The sequence below is a fragment of the Peromyscus maniculatus genome, chromosome 7 (genome assembly GCF_049852395.1).
Source record: "Peromyscus maniculatus bairdii isolate BWxNUB_F1_BW_parent chromosome 7, HU_Pman_BW_mat_3.1, whole genome shotgun sequence".
Lineage (NCBI taxonomy): Eukaryota > Metazoa > Chordata > Mammalia > Rodentia > Cricetidae > Peromyscus > Peromyscus maniculatus.
Window position 1 is genome coordinate 46,568,722 of NC_134858.1, and position 19,397 is coordinate 46,588,118.

General features: G+C 47.1%; 1 protein-coding gene across 3 annotated transcripts in view; it reads right to left on the minus strand.

Annotated features, from left to right (window-relative positions):
* Positions 1–5,116: 5,116 nt before the first annotated feature.
* Positions 5,117–19,397, minus strand: part of Ttc12 (tetratricopeptide repeat domain 12) — a 43,896-nt gene continuing 29,615 nt past the window's right edge. For all 3 annotated transcript variants that reach the window (XM_042280885.2, XM_042280888.2, XM_042280886.2), the window contains exons 14-22: positions 14,693–14,785; positions 12,828–12,888; positions 12,020–12,157; positions 11,466–11,564; positions 10,943–11,011; positions 9,623–9,724; positions 8,305–8,404; positions 7,058–7,283; positions 5,117–5,279 (exon numbers count right to left, since the gene is read on the minus strand). In XM_042280885.2, coding sequence (XP_042136819.2) covers positions 5,204–5,279; positions 7,058–7,283; positions 8,305–8,404; positions 9,623–9,724; positions 10,943–11,011; positions 11,466–11,564; positions 12,020–12,157; positions 12,828–12,888; positions 14,693–14,785 — 964 coding nt within the window. In that variant the 3' untranslated portion in view covers positions 5,117–5,203. The remainder of the gene's footprint in view (positions 5,280–7,057; positions 7,284–8,304; positions 8,405–9,622; positions 9,725–10,942; positions 11,012–11,465; positions 11,565–12,019; positions 12,158–12,827; positions 12,889–14,692; positions 14,786–19,397) is intronic.

The window sequence follows — 19,397 nt, forward strand, 5'->3', positions numbered from 1 at the left end:
GGCAGGAGAGGGCAGGGCAGGGCAGGGGAGGGGAAGGAAGGGATCATTTCTGATCCAGTCATCATGGTCAGTAAGCCAGCTCCCCAACTGACACCTCATACTAGACACATCATGCATATCCAAACCACAGAATGTTAGATGGAACTATTACTCTCATTTCAGAGAGAAGAAAGACTCAGGGAAAAAAAACAGATGTTTCCTGAAAGCCACAGTCAATAAGGAGAGAAATGTTTTACATAAAGAAAAAGTTAAGAAACAAATACATAATTTGAGGTTAAATTCCGACTCCTCTATTTACAGAATACATGGCCCCAGGCAAGAAACTCTTAGTTACTTTACTTCTGTAGCGAAGACAATATCTGCCTCATGGTGTCTTTGTGAGGGTAGGAGACACTGTGAGCTCACCAGTTTGTAAGGTATTTCTCTCCACCTGGAGGAGGGTGTACAGTGGACCCACCTCCAACGTGAAGATCACAACTTTCTGCAGGTACTCTCAAGCACAATAGAATGTGACATTGCCCACTCCCTGGGGATGGGATCCTACCCATTACAGCCATTTCCAGAGCCCAAGAGGAGGAGTGTAGCAGAGGGAGAGGCCTGAACTTGGAACTGGAGGCCAGCTTGCTGATTCTGCACGCTGTTGTCATCTTCTAAGCCCTGCTGAATTCTCTGGAAGCAGCAGGCTCTGCAGCCTCCAATTTCCCTCTGTCCGATGTCTCCCTTGCAATTCGGCTGCTTCCAGGAACTTTGTTTTCATGAGGGCACCGAATGGGCAGGTCTCAACTTCTCTGCTAAAGCCTGTCACCTGCATGCCACCCGGGGACACTGTTACAGCACCACCAAAGAGTACTCCAGTATACTCTTGCCGGCCACTCACAGTACACTGATCCCACCAAGAGGACCCCGGGTTAGCAATCTTCATCCCGACTTTCAACATGCAGCTATCCATTTCATTTTCAGGAACAGAGGTCTTAATTTAAGCAAAGAGCTTTCCTGCCAGTGAAGAATTTTCTTTAGGGGTGTGCTGAATAAAATCTTCCTAGAGGAGTGTTTTCTTTTTTGTTTATTTTAGAAAATATCTGGCTTTGATCTCTTAAAGGACATGAGCTTTTCCACCTCCCCAAATCTCAAACTGAGGGGGGAAAAAAAGCTGGGTGGTGGTGGCACATGCTTTTAATCCCAGCACTCGGGAGGCAGAGGCAGAGGCAGGTGGATCTCTGTGAGTTCAAGGCCAGCCTGGTCTACAGAGCAAGATCCAGGACAGGCACCAAAACTACAGAGAAACCCTGTCTCAAAAAAAAAAAAAAACAAAAACAAAAAATCAAACTTAGGAGACAGGCTGTCAGTCAGTCTCCAGCCTCAGGATGGAGCCTATCATGTCTCTGCAATAGTATAGTTCCTAAGATACTGTCATCTCTAATATCAGCTTCCTGTTACTGAAACAAGTATATGAAACAATGAACTTACAGAGTGGAAAGGTTTTGGCTCACAGTTTTAGAGGCTTTAGGTCATGACTAGATGGGTCTATGATTTCAGGCTTCTCTTAGTGGGAACCACACTTTATGGTAGGAACAAGCTGCAAAGCAAACTGTCCATCACATGACTGAGAAGTGGAAGAGACCAAGATCCCACAAGCCTTTTCCAGTGTACACTCCCAGGGAACCAAATATCTCTAACTAGGCTCTTGATGAAGTTTCTACTACCTGTCAATAGCTCCAGGCTGGGCACCAAGTTTTTAACTTGGGGGGTCTTTGGGGAACATTCTAGATCTCATATAACCTTCATAATATAGGTAGGTTGGATATGTATCATTCTAGGTTTTCCTGATGGACCAGAAGATCTCAGAGAGGTTAAGCAACTCACAGCTGTACCAGGCTTTTTCTTTTGGGCCATCAACTAGCTCCCAAATCATGACACAGAAACTTCTTATTAGTTATGAATGCTCAGCCTAACTCAGGCTCATTTCTGGCTAGCTCTTTAACTTAATTAATGTTTCTCTTTATTTACCTTTTGCCTCATGGCTTTTTACCTTTCTTCTTTCTGTACATCTTTTTTTTATAATTTGTTTTATTTAAAATTTTTTCTTTCCTTTTACATACCAACCCCTGTTCCCCCTCCCTCCCCTTCTCCCACTCCCCCATCTCCCCCTACCCCATCCCCATCCCCTCCTCAGAGAGGGTAAGGCCTCCCTTGGGTAGTCAACACACACTGGCATACCAAGTTGGGGCTGGACATCACACCATAGAGAATGGGCTCTAAAAAGCCAGTTTGTGTACATGGGATAAGTTCTGGTCCCATTGCCAGGAGACCCACAAACACATCAAGCCACGCAACTTTCACCCACGTTCAGAGGGCCTAGTACGGTCCCATGCAGGCTCCCCAGCAGTCAGTCCAGAGTCCATGAGCTCCTACTAGCTTGGATCAGCTCTCTCTGTGGTTTTTATCATTATGACCCTGACCCCCTTCCTCCTATAATCCTTCCTCCCTCTCTTCAGCTGAACTCCAGGATCTTGGCCCAGTGCTTGGCTGTGGGTCTCTGCATCTGCTTCCATCAGTCACTGGATGTAGGTTCTGTGATGACAATTAGGGTAGACACCAATCTCAGTGCAGGGGAAGGTTAGTTCAAGTACATCTCCACCATTGCTATGAGTCTTAGCTGGGGACAATTTGTGAGTTCCTGGGGTTTTTCCTATCTGCTGATTTGTCCCCATCCTCTTAATGGTACATCCTGTCAAGATATCTTTTTCATTGCTCTCCTTCCCTGTCTCTCCCCCAACTCAGCCATCTCAAGTCCTCATGTTCCCATCTCCAATCACTTCCCCTCTACTCCCTCCTCCTAGCTTACCCAGGAGATCTTAACCCTTTCCCCTTCCTATGTTTGTCCCTCTTAGTGTCCTCCTCTTTACCTAGCTTCTCTGGGATTATGGATTGTAGCCTGTTTATCCTTTGCTTCGCATCTAATATCCACTTACGAGTGAGTACATACTGTGTTTGTCTTTCTGGGTCTGGGTTACCTCATTGGGGATTTTTTTTCTAGTTCCATCCATTTGCCTACAGATTACATGGTGACATTTTTTAACCAAATAATTCAATTAAAAAATGGGCTACAGAGCTAAACAGAGAAGTCTCAACAGAAGAATCTCAAATGGCCAAAAGACATTTAAGGAAATGTTCAACATCTTTACCTATCAGGGAAATGCAAATCCAAACAACTGTGAGATACCATCTTATACCTGTCAGAATAGCTAAGATCAAAAACACTGATGAGAGCGAGCTCATATTGAAGAGGATGTGGAGAAAGGGGAACACTCCTCCACTGTTGGTGGGAATGCAATCTTGTACAGCCACTCTAGAAATCAGTATGGCAGTATCTGAGAAAATTGGGAATCAACCTACCTCAAGACACAGCAATACTACTCCTGGGCATATACCCAAAAGATGCTCAACCATACCACAAGGACATTTGCTCAACTATGTTCATAGCAGAATTATTCATAATAGCCAGAACCTGGAAACAACCTAGATGCCCTTCAACTGAAGAATGGATAAAAAAAAAATGTGGTACATTTACACAATGGAGTATTATGCAGCAGTAAAAAAACAATGCCATCTTTTGTATATCTTACTTTCACTGCTTCTCATGTCTGCTGGCTGGTGGCTGTCTGGCTGGCCCTGGGTGTCTCCCTTGTTCTCTCCTCTCTTTTCTCGTTCTTCTCCTTCCAGGCCTACATTTCTCTTCCTATTTATTCTCTCTGCCTGCCATCCTCAGCTATGCCTCTTCTGCCTACCTATTGGCCATGTAGGTTTTTATTAGACCAATCAGGTGTCTTAGGCAGGCAAGGTGAAGCAAATGCAATACATCTTTACATAGTTAAACAAATGCAGCATGAACAGAAGTAAAACACCTTCACACAGTTAAAGTGATATTCCACAGCATAAACAAATGTAGCTCATCTTTGACTAGTTAAACTAATATTCCACAACACACAGTAACCACTGTGGGCAGGTAGTAGGGGGCACCATTCTTGGGAGCTTTGGTTTGGAGATTCTTATCTTTTACTGTACAGTGCAGATCCTGCCTTTTTGCTTGAAATGGTTCAATCAATGATTGCACTGAGAAGCCAGAGAACTGTTATTTATTAAACCTTTCATTTTGGAGTCCATAGGTGATCCTGGCTTTAGGAAAAGGAAGCAGTGTCTTTAGGAATGGGCTAAAAAGGAGTCTGAGGTCAGTAAGGGACATAAATGTACATCATTTGGGTTTCAGGAAATAGGAGCCTGTGTTCTGTCACTGGAAGTCCGGAACCATCTTACATAGAAAACAGGGCACTTGTAAAATGCAACTGGATGGTAATGGTGACCCTCAGGCCCAGGACTGGAAATAGCTCCCCGACAGGAAGCAACCTCTCACCACTCAAGCTACTGAATTCAAAAGCCCATGCCACAGTTGCAGCTGGGATTCAGGGGCTGCTGACACCCTGGTGCTACCATCAGTCTCTTAAGGGGCCGAGGGTTGCAGGCAGATGTGAAGTGTCACTGCTGATGTTCCCCTGATGTTTCCCTCAGGATTTAGTTCTCCCCTAGTGGTGTTGCTACAAGGGCATCTGGGAAATGATGTAGACTATTCCTTTACACTGTGTGAATATGTGTCACTGTGGTTGGATTAATAAAGAAGCTGACTGGCCAATAGCTGGACAGGTAGAAGTTAGGTAGCACTTGCAGAAAAAAAAGAGAGCATAAAGAAGAAGAAGAGTCGTCTTGGAGAATCAAGAGGAGGCTTGGAGAGAAAGATGAACTTGCTGTGTTAAGAAAAGGTGCCAAGCCATGTGGCAGAGCGTAGATAAGAAATGCGAGTTAAATTAAAATGTAAGAGTTAGCTAGTGATAAGCCTGAGCTATTGGCTGAGCATTTATAATTAATAATAACTCTCAGTCTGGTTATTTGGGAGTGGCTGCTGAGACACAGAAAAACTGCCTACAAAATGAGGCTTTTGGTTGGCTGGTTTCTGGTCTCAGTAGAAAATGAAGGAGCAGTTCAGAGGCAAGTGATGGATGCTAGAGTGAGCCGCCCACTCTCTTCTTCCTGGTGAAAACCTAGCAGATGTCACATTCTGGAGTGAGTATTTAAAAAGACTTTATTAGCAGAGCAATAATCCCTGACACATGGTTGTGTGTTCACAGACTGTATACAGACACTGTGTCCCTCAAGAATCATTCATGTGTTTCATTGTAGAGCTGAGAATTTCTATTCCATGAAGCTCTCGAAGTTGGGCAGCAAACCTGTGGTAATCAGGACACAAAATTCAGGTCAATACACATCATGGTTCACAGTCACCTTCTGCAGATTGAGGCTGGCCACAGACATGGGCCATATCATTCTAGGTAGAAAGGGGAAGTAACGGTGGCACTGGGGAGCCCTAAAGATCAAAGAGTTAGGTAAGTTGGCTCTTGGGGAACCCACATAGTACTGGAAACACTCTTCTGGAGTGTCAGGTGTGACAGGCTGCTCAGATGAAGCTGTGCTCTTGGGAAATCCCTCTATCCCACCCCAGCAGGTTGCCACTTTGAACTCACGATAGCTAATGTGCTTCGCTTTCTATGGAAGAAAGATTTTATCTTTTTCTTCCACTTGATCAACCAGAGAGAGCTTGAAAGGGATTTCAGTGTCATCCAAACCTGCCTTCTCATTTTTCCAGGGGGAGGAAAGAGAGGTGTGCAGCTGTGAGGCAGGAGCCATACCCAAGCCTATCCTCAAGGTCTCCCCCACTTCTATCCAAGGGCACAGCTGCCGGGGAATACCCCAAAACATACACTGTGGGGTGATTAAAAACATGACAGATCTAGGACAGGAAGCAGAGCTACACGGGAACCAATGAGCAGAGTTCCGGTGCAAGTCCCTGGCCCTGGCTTGCTGGGTGGCCTCGGGGTGCTGTTCTGCAGCTCTGTCTCTCCAGCAGGAGATTGTCAGCTGCACTGGATGGTCCTCCATTTGCTTAGACCCGGGTCAATCAATCAACCAGCCAATCATTCAGCAAAAAAATAGAAGTTTATTCCAGAAAATAAAGAAAAAGATGAGAAGCTAAGCATGGCATTGCACATCCATAATCTCAGCGTTAGTGAGGCAAAGGCAGGAGGATTGTGATCAACCTGAGCTATAAAGTGAGTTCCAGACCAACTAGAGAAAACAGAAAAAGAAGGGGAAAAGGAAGGAAGGAATGGGGGAGGGAGGGAGATAGGAGAAAGATACAAAGTAAGAGAGAGAGGGGAGAGAGGAGAGAGGAGAGAGGAGAGAGGAGAGAGAGAGAGAGAGAGAGAGAGAGAGAGAGAGAGAGAGAGAGAGAGAGAGAGAGAGAGAGAGAGAGAGAGAGAGAGGAGGCAAGGCAGAGACTTGGGCACAGATGGAGAGGCAGACAGGATATATTATAGTTTGGATATTAAATGTCCGTACACTAAGGCTTTGGTTCTGGTCCATGTCATAAGGTGATAGAACTTTTAGTACATTGGGCTTAGTGGGAGGAATTTAGGTCATGGGTGAACAGCCCCCTCTCTGCCGCGCACACACCTAACACAGGGCCCTGTGCCGCAAACAGATCCAAAGCAACAAGGAAGCAGAGACTGAAGCCTCTGAACCCTCAAGGCAGGAGAAATCATTCTTTAAGTGACTTTTTAGGTATTTTTGTCACAGTGTCTGAAAGCTGAATAATAGAGGGAGAGAGGAGAGATGATATCTATGAGACAGAGGAGAGAAGAGGAGTACGCAAAATAGAGCAGTTTGAGGAGGAACGGAATGGCAAGAAGATGGCGGCCATATGCATGGGACTGAACCCTGTGAAAGGTATTCCATTTCTCAGGCTGGAGATTGTGATTCCCCCAAAGGACCCTTCTTCCAGAGACACAGCTCATGGGGATCCCTACAGGCATGGGGTCCCCCTCCCCCACCCACGGGGAAGGCAGGAGGTACCCCCGTGGAGTTCCTCACACAGTGCTTGGCTTGCCCCACTCTTTCTGGGACGTGACCACCAGCTGGGTGGCCTGGCTCAGTGGTGACCTCCACAAACCTGGGCTCGGCTGTGCACAGCTTCCCCAGGGCGATGCCTGCGTTCAGCTGCACGGCTGTCTTCTGCGAGTCGCTGCCTGCCAGCTTCAGCAATGTTTGTACAATGTCCGTCTTCAGCAGGGAAGAGGCAGCACTGGGCACCTCCATGCAGTTGCCAAGGCAGAGGGCAGCGTTGCCCACCAGAATTTCATCCTCCGAGTCGAGCAGCATTATCAGAATGTTGAACTCTACAGGGAAATATGGGTACAAGGAGCAGTTCCAATGGACAGCCTAAAGAGGCTGCCCAGGGGGCACGAGAGGCCCAAGAGCTTGACGGCCAGCTTCTCCAGAAACCTGGGAAAATACGTGCTCTCTCCTTGTGTCCCTGCATTGTGGTATAAAAGGATTTTCGTAGCCTGAGTGGTGGCTTAACCCCAGCATTTGGGAGGTGGAGACAAGCAGTTCTCTTTGAGTTCAAGGCCAGCATCATCTACATAACAAGTTCCAGGCTAGCTAGAGCAACAAATGAGACTGTCCTAAAAATGGATTTGAGTGTCAGAAAAGTCTGTTCTCAAGGTGCCCCACACTCTTCATCATCTGCCAGCCTGAGCAAGTGGCAATGTATCTTTTCAGGAGGAAAGTTCACCGCATTCAGTTAGTCATCTTCAGCGTACTGTGAGGAGGTGTGAAAAATATTAGGAGGCTTCCTCTGCTGGGAGCCCCCCTCTATGAAAACTACAGAGGATTTAGGACTTAAGTTAGATCATGGGAAATTAGAGCATTCTTTGGTGATATGGTAACTCTGAAGCCTCCGAATCTATCTTGCGAATGGAGAGACATCCAGCACACCCCAGCTTAGCTTGATGAAGCATTCTTAATGAATGAAGTTGAACTCAATGCTAAAAGCCCCCCTGTTCTCCGACAGGTGAATGTGCGTTGTTTCCCCTCCATCCATGAAGGAGGAGAGCTGGTGCTAGGCCAGCTGAAACATCACCATAGAAACAACTCCAGGTTAACTTGGGGGAGGGGAAGGCGTTGTCCAGCTTCTGCCCTATGATCTTTGAGCTGCCTGGCATTTTACCCAAGCACAGCCAAAAGGCCAAGGAACCACTTTGTGATGGGAGATGAACTGACATCCCGTTGTGTAAACACTACAAGGGGGTGAGGCTGCCTGAGTGTCTCCTCCCTCCTCAGCCTGGGTTCTCTCTGCAGCTCCCAGGGTGGATTCCCCACTGAGGCATGGTCTCTGTTAATGAAACTGTCACTTACTTTTATCAAGTCTCATCACCTCTTCCCGAGCTGGATGGTAGTTGTTTGTGCAGACAGCCAGTGTCTTTATGGCGTGACGCGATGCAGTCTGACCTCCCATCTAGGATTCAGAACAAAATCAGAAAAGCAAAATCAAGGTTATAACCATTCTTTCTAGACACCTCAGTGATCATAATAATAGTGCCAGTGGCCTTCCTGGCTTCTGTAAGATAATTAGATGAAGCAATGGCACTAGGTGAGCAAGGATGGAGTGTGACTTGTACCCATCTGTCAACCTAGCCCCATTCCCAAGGTAGAAATGCAGGCTTGTCCACTGTACACCTCACACCACTGGGAGGTTTTATGAGAGACTGGCTTCGATAACGGTGATGTATATATAAACACCGACTGTTCAATAGCAGATGTTTCCCCAAAGGGAAGCAAATGATTTTCCTGGGTCCTTTGGCCTTTGGAGAACAAGGGTTGACAGTCTTTGTGAAGAATCATTCACTGAGATCATTATAAGAGGTAATAATTATGCAATCATAACCCTCAATATCAGGGTCCTCAGGATGTGTGTGTGTACATGTGTGCATGCATTCAGCAGTCTCTGGCGTAGTGCCAGAAGCTGTATCAACAATGTCAGGCAGTGATCAAGTATCAGCCTTAACTGAGCTCCTCCACTCTGGCCCCTTGTCATCGGCCCTAGTCAGGCAGCATCTTCCCTGCTTTGGAACTTGCTTCCTGTCCTGCTCGGCCCAAGGTTTTTTCACTCCTGCAGCATTAACATGGGTGAGCCTTGCAGCACGTGAGTGGTATCTGGAGGCAGCAGCCTGACAATTCGCTTTGCCTTTCCAGGTGAATCTAGTTCCTCTCTTGGGTTCGCTGCACTCCTTTCATTTGGGAAATTCCAACAGCCTTTGATCCCAAGACAACTCTGCAGCCTCCAAAGCTCACAAACGGAGTTACAAGCAATCCACTCCAGATACCGACAGAAGGTACCAGGATTCCACGAACAAAATAATTGGGCTAAGAAACCTTGCAGAAAGCCATTCAATGCACCTTGTTCAAGGACAGAGACTGCATGTTTCAAAGCTGGGCTTGGAGGGCAAGCAATTTTTATCACTGTAGCTGAGCAACCATTTACTTATTCATTCAGCAGGTTTTTTTGTTGCTGTTCAGGGCACAGTCCAGGTGGACAGGCAGGAGAGGTTCTCTAGTCCGGCGGGGATAACATCTTGGCATGTTAAGAGAACAAAGCCCACTTTCAACCTGCTCTCTTGAGCTGAATAGGTATCTGGGGACGTGTAAGAAGCAGTAAGCGGTACAGTCACTTTACCTTCAGGAACTTAATCATTTTCTTCAGCACCCCTGCCCTCAGTGCCTCCTCCACGATGGTTAGAGAGGAAGAAAGGGTCCGGCTCAGGACACCAGCAGCTCTCTGAGAGGACACAAGAGGACAATGAAACACCCCTTCCAAAAATGCTCATGACCTTTAAAGGTTAATGGAGAGGAGTTTGGTTAGGCAGAAGCCATCATCAATATTAGAAGCAAAATCTATTGCTTGATTTTTGAATAATGTAACGGCCAAAGAACACATAGTAAACATAGTTCTTTTTTTAATAAGCTTGCCAGGTAGGCAGCTCAAAGGGCTAGAGATACTGCTTTCTGGCACAGAGGCCCAGTGTAGTTCAGCTTTACTCAGGGGCAGACAGCTCAACCCTGAGAATCAGTCCTTCCTGGGTGCCTCCCAGACCTCAGTATCATCAGGGTCCTCATTTGAAGATGCTCCACTTCCAGGACCGACCTTTGGAGTTTTTACTTATCTTTATCTTTCCAAATTTCTCTTTTGGTTCAACTTCCTGGGAGACTTCATTTGCTTTATTTCCCAGCTTTCATTTCATTTAAAAAGTCTCAAAATTATAATTATTTATTATTGTTGTGTGTGTGTGTGTGTATTTGTGTGTGTTAGTGTGCTTGTGTGTGTTTGTTTATGTGTGTGTGTGTGTGTGTGTGTGTGTGTGTGTGTGCCATAATGCTCACGTGGAAGTCAGGTCAGAGGGCAACTTAGGGAGGTCTGAAGCCACTCCCTCTGTCTGCAGTTTTTAAAGGGCTGTTTTCTGACACCTGTCCCGAATGTCACCTTGTCTGTCTAGGTTTTAGGTCCTGCACTGATGGAAAAATGAGTAAGTGAAGAGTGCATGTTAAGACGGTGGCCAAAGGCCTCCTGAGTCATGCTAACACTCTTCTCCGTGTGCACTGCCCTGACCAGAAGACCATCTTCAGTTTTCCTAGTCCAGTGTTGGAACAGAGTTAAGAAAAGTCATTCCAGCATCAGCCTCTGAAGGGTCTCTTGAAATACTAAAACATTGCATCCCCTGGTAAGATTCTGGACTACAGCCAAGAGAGTCTTAACTTGGGTTCCTGGACTCTGCAAGGTTCACATGTGCATGTACGGGGAGCAGTCACCAAATCCTCTCAGATTGAAGGCAAAATTTGTCATTTGTGTTTGTAGGCATGACTTTGAGGAGTCCTACCCACACTATACCTCCGAGTTATAGAGACTTTAAAGATGGTGGCTGCAAACAGGGTGAGACCTATTAACATGTAAACAGCACTGGAGCAGGAAACTGTTAGTCCACTTTTTGGAGACACTTACTGTCAGGATTCCTCCATCCTGGCTGTTCAGCAGAGACATGCACTTTTGGCTCATCTTCACGGCCCACATCTACAGACATAGGGAAGGGGGGGCATTTTAATAGCCCAGATAGTCAGAATCCTCTAGAGAGTATCTTCTAAGCCATCACACAGAGCCAGCCACTCCCTCTAGGAACCATAACACCCATGTCCATATTTCTCCCCCAGGGGATCCTTTTCTTGCTCCCATATCTGTCTCCTCTAGTTCTGGACAGTGATTCTGGAGATGAGGACAGATTTCATTTGACTCTTGCAATGCAGCCCCTGGGAGGCTGAGCACGTCCTGTGCACATGGACAGCTTTCTGAATGAAGACACGAGTGACGCTGGCCCTCAGCAAAGTGACAGAGCATCCCTCCAGCCCTCCATGTCCCCAGACTGCTCCTGTTCAGGGCCACATGCTTCTGTTCACTTTGTGAATACGTGAACAAGCCAACGCCACGTGTCTGTCCCAGGGCTCCAGGGAGGGTGATGAGAGCACTGTACCTCAGAGATGAAGGGTCCCTCAAGACACAAATTCATGATGAGTCCTAGGAGGGTATATATGACCTCTTTGAATAGGTCCATGTCCTCCTCACACTTGGCCTGGAAACAAAACAAGGTAGTCAACCATCTTGCTGCTTTGTAGCTCTTCATGGCCATCTCTTCCCTTAGACAAGTGGCTTGAGACATCCATTCTCCCTATATTGTCAATATCATGGACTTGGAGGATGGTAGAAGCACAGACACCAAGTTGAAGAGTTAGCATCGGTTTAGGAGCAACAGAAGGTGTCTCGGGCACGTTGGTAGGGCGCTCTGGCTCAGCAGGCCCTGGGTTTGCACTGGAAACTGGGCTGTGGAAGTGGATGATAGGTTCAAAATCTCTCTAGGGTCAGGGAGACTTAATCTAGAGGACTTTGGAGGTCACCACCCCACGAAGCCCACAGCTCTATCAGGAATAAGCCAAAGGGGTCCTAGTTCCTGGGGAACAGAATAACTAAAAGAAGCCAGTGGCCTACAGGAGGAGAGGAGACCAAGTTGAAATAGAAAGGCTGTGATACCAGGAGGTTCAAACAGGCATCCCGAAATTCCTCACAGGCCACCATGTGTCTTCGGGCAGTAGGCTCAGCACTGATGTTTCCCATCAGGGCAATGCATTGGCAGAGGGCTGAGGGGCTGGATAACATGGGTTCTCGCTTCTGCAAATGAATTCAGAGACAGTGACATCTCGACCAGCAGATAATGATGCCATAGGCCTTTCTAGAAGTGTCCCTTGCTCATCAAAAGGCTAGGAACCAGACACCTAGCCTAATGTCACACAGGGACATCATTGAAGTCACCCTGGTCACATGACGGAGTTACACACTTGGCTTCTACACCAACCAGCTGCAAAATGTTGGGGTGTGGTTATGTTCCCCGGGGGGAGGGGGGCATCTCCTGGACTTTTTATGGCTCGAGAGACACAGCGTGCTCCCCAAGGAGAGCCCTTGCTTCATTTCCTCACACTGCTACCCTTGTCCTGATGGGGGTGATTTCCACCCAGAGGATAAAGCCACCCCCTGTCCCGGAGACACTACTGTGTGCTAAGGAGGACTCTGGTAGAGAGGAGCTCCCTCCCCACGGTCATCTAAGACACAACCCACACGGAGGAGCATCCTTCCCGCTGCAGCCAGCCCTGTCCATAGGCCACTTCTGTTTGTCCTTCCTGCAGCTGTTTTAATAACCGATAACTGTGTAAATTCCAGCTGTGAATAAATGACTAATCAAGCTGAGAGACGGCATGAGCGCTGGGATGTAAATTGTGCTTCAACAGCTCTGTCCTGGCTAAGAAGTGTCTGCCATAGAGGACAGGACTTGGGGTGCGCTCACCAGAACACCTGTGAGTGCGGGGAGGACACCTGGAAGGTTGGCCCGGAACCAGACTTGGAATCTGTGGAGAGAACATCAGCCAGGATGATTTTTAAGTGACATAAAATACTATACCTGGACGCTCGAATCTCAGGTGATGTCTCCGAGAGCTACAAACAGGGCCTGTGTGACTTACGGTACACACTATAATTCATTCTGTGTGCCTAAAATGAAAAGGCACTGGTTCTGTCACGTGACTTTAATTTTTCTAAGATGATGTCAGACTGATCTTTGATGTCAGAACAGCAGGTCTCAGGCACCAGCTCTTACAAGCAGTAACTAGAACTCCCAGGCTTCTGTCAAGTTGACTCTTTGCTCTGGGTTTGTGTGTCCCACATGCCAAGAGCAGGTGGGAAACACTGAACACCTGTTCACCCATCACAGCCGCTGAGAAGGCCCAGACACATGTCACCACATGCTGGCGTAGCATTCTATGCTTCCAGCCCCGCAGCTGGCCCCCTATGAGCACATTAGCTCTTTCTTCCGTGACTACTTCCAGGCAAGATTCACAATGGGTGCAATGAATGCTTTAAAAGCTCATAAGAAATGACTTAAGAGCCAGGTGGTGGTGGCGCACGCCTTTAATCCCAGCACTCGGGAGGCAGAGCCAGGTAGATCTCTGTGAGTTCGAGGCCAACCTGGGCTACAGAGTGAGTTCCAGGACAGTCACAAAGCTACACAGAGGAAACCCTGTCTCAAAAAACCAAGAAAAAAAATGACTTGAGAATTTATAATAATTCCAAAAATCTAGGATTTTTACCATCTTCTCCCAGCAGCTAAAACCAAAACAAATAGGCAGGAAGACATAGCTACTCAGTATTACTGACAACCAACAAGGAGGCTACATTTCCCTGTTCCTTCCCCTCTACTTGCTCACTTACATTCACTCAACACAGATTTTCTGGCAGTTATTATAAACCAGGCACTGGCCAAGAGGCAGGAAGCTTTTCTGACTGCAAGAAGCACTGTTTTCAGTAGCCATCCTCCGGGTGTTTGCATGAGATTGGTCCCAGGACCCTACGAATACCAAGGTGTGCAGATGCCCAAGTCCCTTACATAGAACGATACCGTATTTGCATATAACCTATGTATAACCTCCTGGGAACTTTGAGCCAAGTCTTGTTGGTGGACATTTGGGCTTTACCCAGCAGGTCTGCAAAGAGGATGATTAGACCACTGGCCTGAGTATAGGTGTCTGAGATGGTCTGCACTTGGCTGTGCTGGGGGGAGGTCTTTTGCTCCACCCCTTGGCATTCCTTTAAAATACCCTAGGGCAGAGACTTTCGAGGCCCGATAGATTAGGATCCAGGCCCTCCTGAGTCTATCCTATATTTTCTATCTTTTCCTTCCCTCTTCATTTCTAACTAAGTCTCTTATCCCTCATTCCTCAAGAGTCCCTGGGGTAAATAAATGTGGGGGCTGGTCCCCTACAATGTCTCAGCATTTGTAGCTATGGTACTGAAGCAATATAAAGTGCTATGTAAATACACACTCTGTATTGGTTAGGGAATGATAAGGAAAGGGGTCTGTACACGTCCAGTACAGAGACTTTTAGAAGCACGTTTGATTTGTGGTTGATTGAATCCACAGGTGCAGAATTAATAGAACCAAGGGATAAGTGTGTGTTATGGCTACCAGGCCCACCTGGAGGGACTGGGATGGGAGTGGATGGCTATGGCCCTCTGGAAGCCATCCAGGTCCTTACTCTTGTAATGCTCTCCTGGAGATTTGTTGAGTCTCTGTGGTTGGTGGCATTTTTCAAAGACCACAAAGCTTGACACGGGCTGAAGAACTGTTGATGTATAGAAACAAAACAAGACCATTACCTTTCTTCTAGAGCCAAATCTGTGAGGAGTCCGATGGCTGTGTTGGCCTTCTTGTCTGAGAAGTCAAGGAAGGACAGCAGTGCTTCGCACAATCTGGAAAGAACCGTGAAAAACCCCACAAGACTCCGAATGGGTCGTCTTCAAACTCTCAGCAACCCTTGTAAGGACTCCAGGAAAGCTCAGAATCCGGGGAAGGGAAGCTGAAAGGATGGACCCACCATGCCGGGTTAGGACGCCCAGGTCCTTACCCACCCATAGACACCATCCTTCAGGGATGGCTCCAACACTCCATGTGAATTCTCAGGTTGCTAAACAGTTTTAATGTAAGTTCTCTAATTATCAGACACAAGCTTGGAAGGAGTTTCTGGTGTTCTGCCCTGTGGCTGTGTCTTGGTCAAGTTCATTAACTTGGATGACATCTATATGGCGCACTTACTAATCTACTCATAACTACAGTGGGAGGATCCCCTAATAAGACAGGTGATGGAATAAATATTTAACAAGGTCTTGACAGGCTGCTGAATTTAGCAGATGGATTTAATAGAGTTAGAGTCCTCTACTGAGAGCAGGAGACTGTAAGTGAGGAACAGAGTTGAGAGACTCACTTTGGTTACTGATTCATGCAGAAAAGAGTCAAGGGTTTTGAGATGATTGTAAAGAGCGTGTGGGAAAACAGTCCAGTTCAGCTGCCAGACAACGCTGTGAAACCTCAGGCTGCCCAAAGAGGACTGACTGTTAGACCACAGAGGTGAAAGTTATGAGACCCCTCCAGCAAAACGAGCACCTCTGGCATGGTGGCACTGTGCTCAGGACCGAGCTCCTGGTCTACAGTGACATGTACAACAGTGAAGGAAAGCATGAGGAACGTGCCAGAACGGACTCATGCGAAGGGCCTCAGAGTCTACCTGGCAGGAGTTGTTGGGGGACTGGGGATGAAAAGGCTTCCACAGTATATGATGTCTTGGCTCCATCACCAGAGAATCGTGACAGTTACGATTATTCATTCATTCAAACAATTGTGCTGAACTACCACTGGCTACTGTCCAGGCAACGAGCTGCGTTCTAGGGTTACAGAGATGAAACAAGACACTGTTCTGGCATTAGCAAGCTTGCAGGCCAGTGTCAGGCACATAGAGACAGGACAGAGCATGTCAGACAGAACACCCTGAGAACACACAGCAGCTCATTACCATTACTTCTTAGGATGCAAGAGGGAATAGGGAGCAGGGAGGCAAGGGAACTAGACAGAACCCAGTTCATGACGGGCCTTCTAGAGTCTTCGACAAAGTTTGCATTAAACTCCCAAGGTCTACCTTCTCCAAAGTGTGATGGGTAGGTGACTTTCTGGGTGATAGTGGTGGGGATAGGGTGGGGCACAGATTCCTAGACTACTCTAAACTTCAAATCTCTGGGTGACTGCACTTTAGCCAAGCCCCAGGTGACTCCTAGACATTATATCTCATGAGTTAGGAAGATAGTCTTACAGGCAATGGAGAGTCAGTTTAGAATTTTAAGTAGGAAAACAACAGACCAATGTGCATTTTAGAAACATCTTTTTGCTGGTTTAATGGAGGCCAGACTGGAGAAGGTAGGACACGGGGACAAAGAATCCCACCAGGGAGATGCGTGGCTGTTCTGCCAATAGAGGTCATGGGACTGGGCTGTGGCAGTGGCAGGATGAGGGGTACTATGAAAAGGAGGAGGTATTACATAGACTGAGAAGGAATGATGAGAGACAGAGGAGGAGGATGGCAAGGGTAACCCAGGAGATGCCAATGAGCAAGAACTGGCAAGCTACTGTCTTGTGATTGTGGTGATGGTGGGACAGGACAACTCTGGAATTCTTAGGCAGATGGATGGTTGGATGTCCTATTTGAAGACAGGAAATCCAGGTGAAAGAGACAGGTCCAAAGAACCACATTTTATCTGGTATGCTATTCAGAGACAAGGAGGCAGGATCTAGTACTAGAGGGTATTGCCATCTAACCCTTAAGAGAAGACAGTCTCTGTCTCTTAAAGTCCAAGACAAGAAAACAGCCAGTGTAGGATCTTGGAGTCCCTGACTTGGATGATGGCACCAGAGGGGTTGGTATAGGAATCCAAGAAGGAAGAGCTATGGGGGGGGGGAGCAGTTGTGTGATATTCTGATGACCATGGTATGGTGTTCAAGAAGGGTATGGTCAAGAGGACCAAATGCCTCTGGGCAGAAGGATGACAGCAAGTCAGGAAAGAGCCTATGGGTTGGATATTTGGGAGTACAACAGGCACTCACTTTGAAGGGATAGAATCTGTTTAGCAGATTGTTCTGGGAAGGGCTGAATCACCCAAGGATTGATATAGAAAGTAGGGTGCTTTAATTGGAAAAGCCTAGTGTGTGGCCCCTAATGCTGGGAAGTGGGAGAATTTGATGGTCTCTTCAGACCCTCCATCGTCTGGGCTGTCCTTGGGTCAGAGAGCCATGGGATAGGCAACTCATAGTCAGGCTGATTCTGGCGGTAGCTGGGTTTCCTGGGGAGGTGACTTACATCCTCATTAGCTGGGAAGACCTCCAGTCTCAGAACTGTCTTAATGCTGGCCCAAGTCAAGTGGAAACAGATACAGTGAAAATGCTGGGTCTTCCCTCGAGGTGAGTGTGCATGGATGGACAGGGTTGGACCACTGCAGAGGGGCACCCATGCTGGATGGGGATGGGCTAGACAGTGTCTAAAGCTCAGGTGTCCTCAACCTTCTGCAAATCCTCAACTTCCTCAAGAGGGTACTAGTGCTCATCCATCAGAAATAATTTGCTTTGGAGTTAGTCCAAATTCCTCCTACACCAATTTAACTCTGTTTTCTTGGTCTTGAAGATGAATGCTGCTGATGAACCTGAATAGCACCAAGGACAGACAGCAGTCAGGGTCATCCTGGTTTAGCCTTAGGAGACATAAAAATAAGCTCCCTCACCATATGACAAAACACTTCTAACCGTCTCATTACCTACAGAGGACAGTGTGTCCCTTTCACCTCATCTTGCTCAGAGACATGTTTCCTGCTCTTCTGACTAGCAGTTGCCCCAGTGGATGGACCACAGTTCAGAGAATGGGCTCATGGAACCAATCACTTCACTACTGTCCCAGCTTAAGACCTTCAACAATCTACCCTAAAGAGAGAAAAAAGCGATCACTAAAACATTATTAGGTTCATGTCCAGTGTCAGATATGGATGCTGGTGACTCTTCTTACTGTGGTGCCAGTTGTTAGCTGGCCAGCCTCACAGTCACCACGTCCCCCTACCATCCTGCCTGACTCTGCTACAGAAGCCGCCAGTGTCTTCCTGGGTAGCCCAGGACACAAACTACTGAATCGAAATAAGCAGTGGCTTTTTTTTTTTAAAGGGAGAGGGTGGATCCAGTGGGTGCTAATGTCTTCCTGGGTAGCCCAGGACACGATCTACCAAACCAAAATAAGCAGTGGCTTTTCTTAACGGAGAGGGTGGATCCAGTGGGTGCTCAGCTGTGTTAGACAGGGATATGAGGCTTGGCACCAAGAGAAAAGGAAAGGTCAAGAGGAGGACAGTGACCTTGACCTTGGAGTCTTCAAGCTATGGGTTGTTGTGCTTAGTCTTTTCTTATTATGTGGGAAAACATGCCAGGCTCTATCATGCTTAAGCTCCTTTTGGTCAAATTGTCTGCATAAGGCAGGAGAAAGAGATCTAAACTTCGTTTGTTTATTTTTGGAGGGCAGAGGGTAGTACACTGAGGACTGAACCCTAATATTTACTAGCAAGGGCTCTAGCATGGAGCCCCATCTTTTAAAAGGAATAAGGAAGTGGGGTAACTTTCACACTTCTTTTAATAAGCAATTACTCTTGTTTACGTGTATGTGTGTATATGTGTTGCATATTTGTATGTGGATGCTCTAGGAGAGCAGAAGACGTCAGATCTGCAGCTGGAGTTATGGGTGGTTGTGAACTCCTCAATATGGGTGCTGGGAATTGAACTTGGGTCCCCTGCAAGAGTAGAACATGCTCTTAACTGCCAAGTCATCTCTTCAGCTCTCCACCACCATCCCTCTTAAATGTCATTCTAAGTGTGCAGTACAGACAAGATAATGTACCTTTCCCAGGCAAAAAAAAAAAAGAATAAAAAGGATTCAACTCCAGACTGTGAGAATCTAAAATCCCAGTGCTTCCTATGAAGTGGGAAGTCTGTTCCCACAGAGGGGACCTGTATCCCTCCGTGAGGTGTGCACTGCCCGGCTCTGCTTCAAACAATGTTCTTTCAGCGCAGAGAACCAATACTGAGGATGGACATTAGCAAGGCTCGTGGGCCTGAAAGCAATAAGCTGAGGTCTCCCTGCTGATCCAAGAGTAGACAAGACTGTATGCATCAGGATAACACAACTGCAAGAGTTCAAGTTGAGGCTCTGGCTATTCAAAGACAGCTTGTGGCGAAAGTCTTAAGACAACTACGGCTATAGCAGCTCAGAGACGAAGGATGGTTTAAGTGGAAATAACATGTGCTGAAGGGACTGAGTTAATGGCTGCAGAGTCCCCTGAAAAGTATCAAGTGCACTGGGAGATGTTCACTAGCAATCCACCCGCCTGGCGGGCAGAGCTTCTGGGTTGCCAAGGCTTTTCCTGGAAGCCACTGGGGCTCTGACTTGATGGAAACAGGGAGATGGAGACCACCTTGTCCTTGGCACACAGTGGACCCCTCACTAGAAGG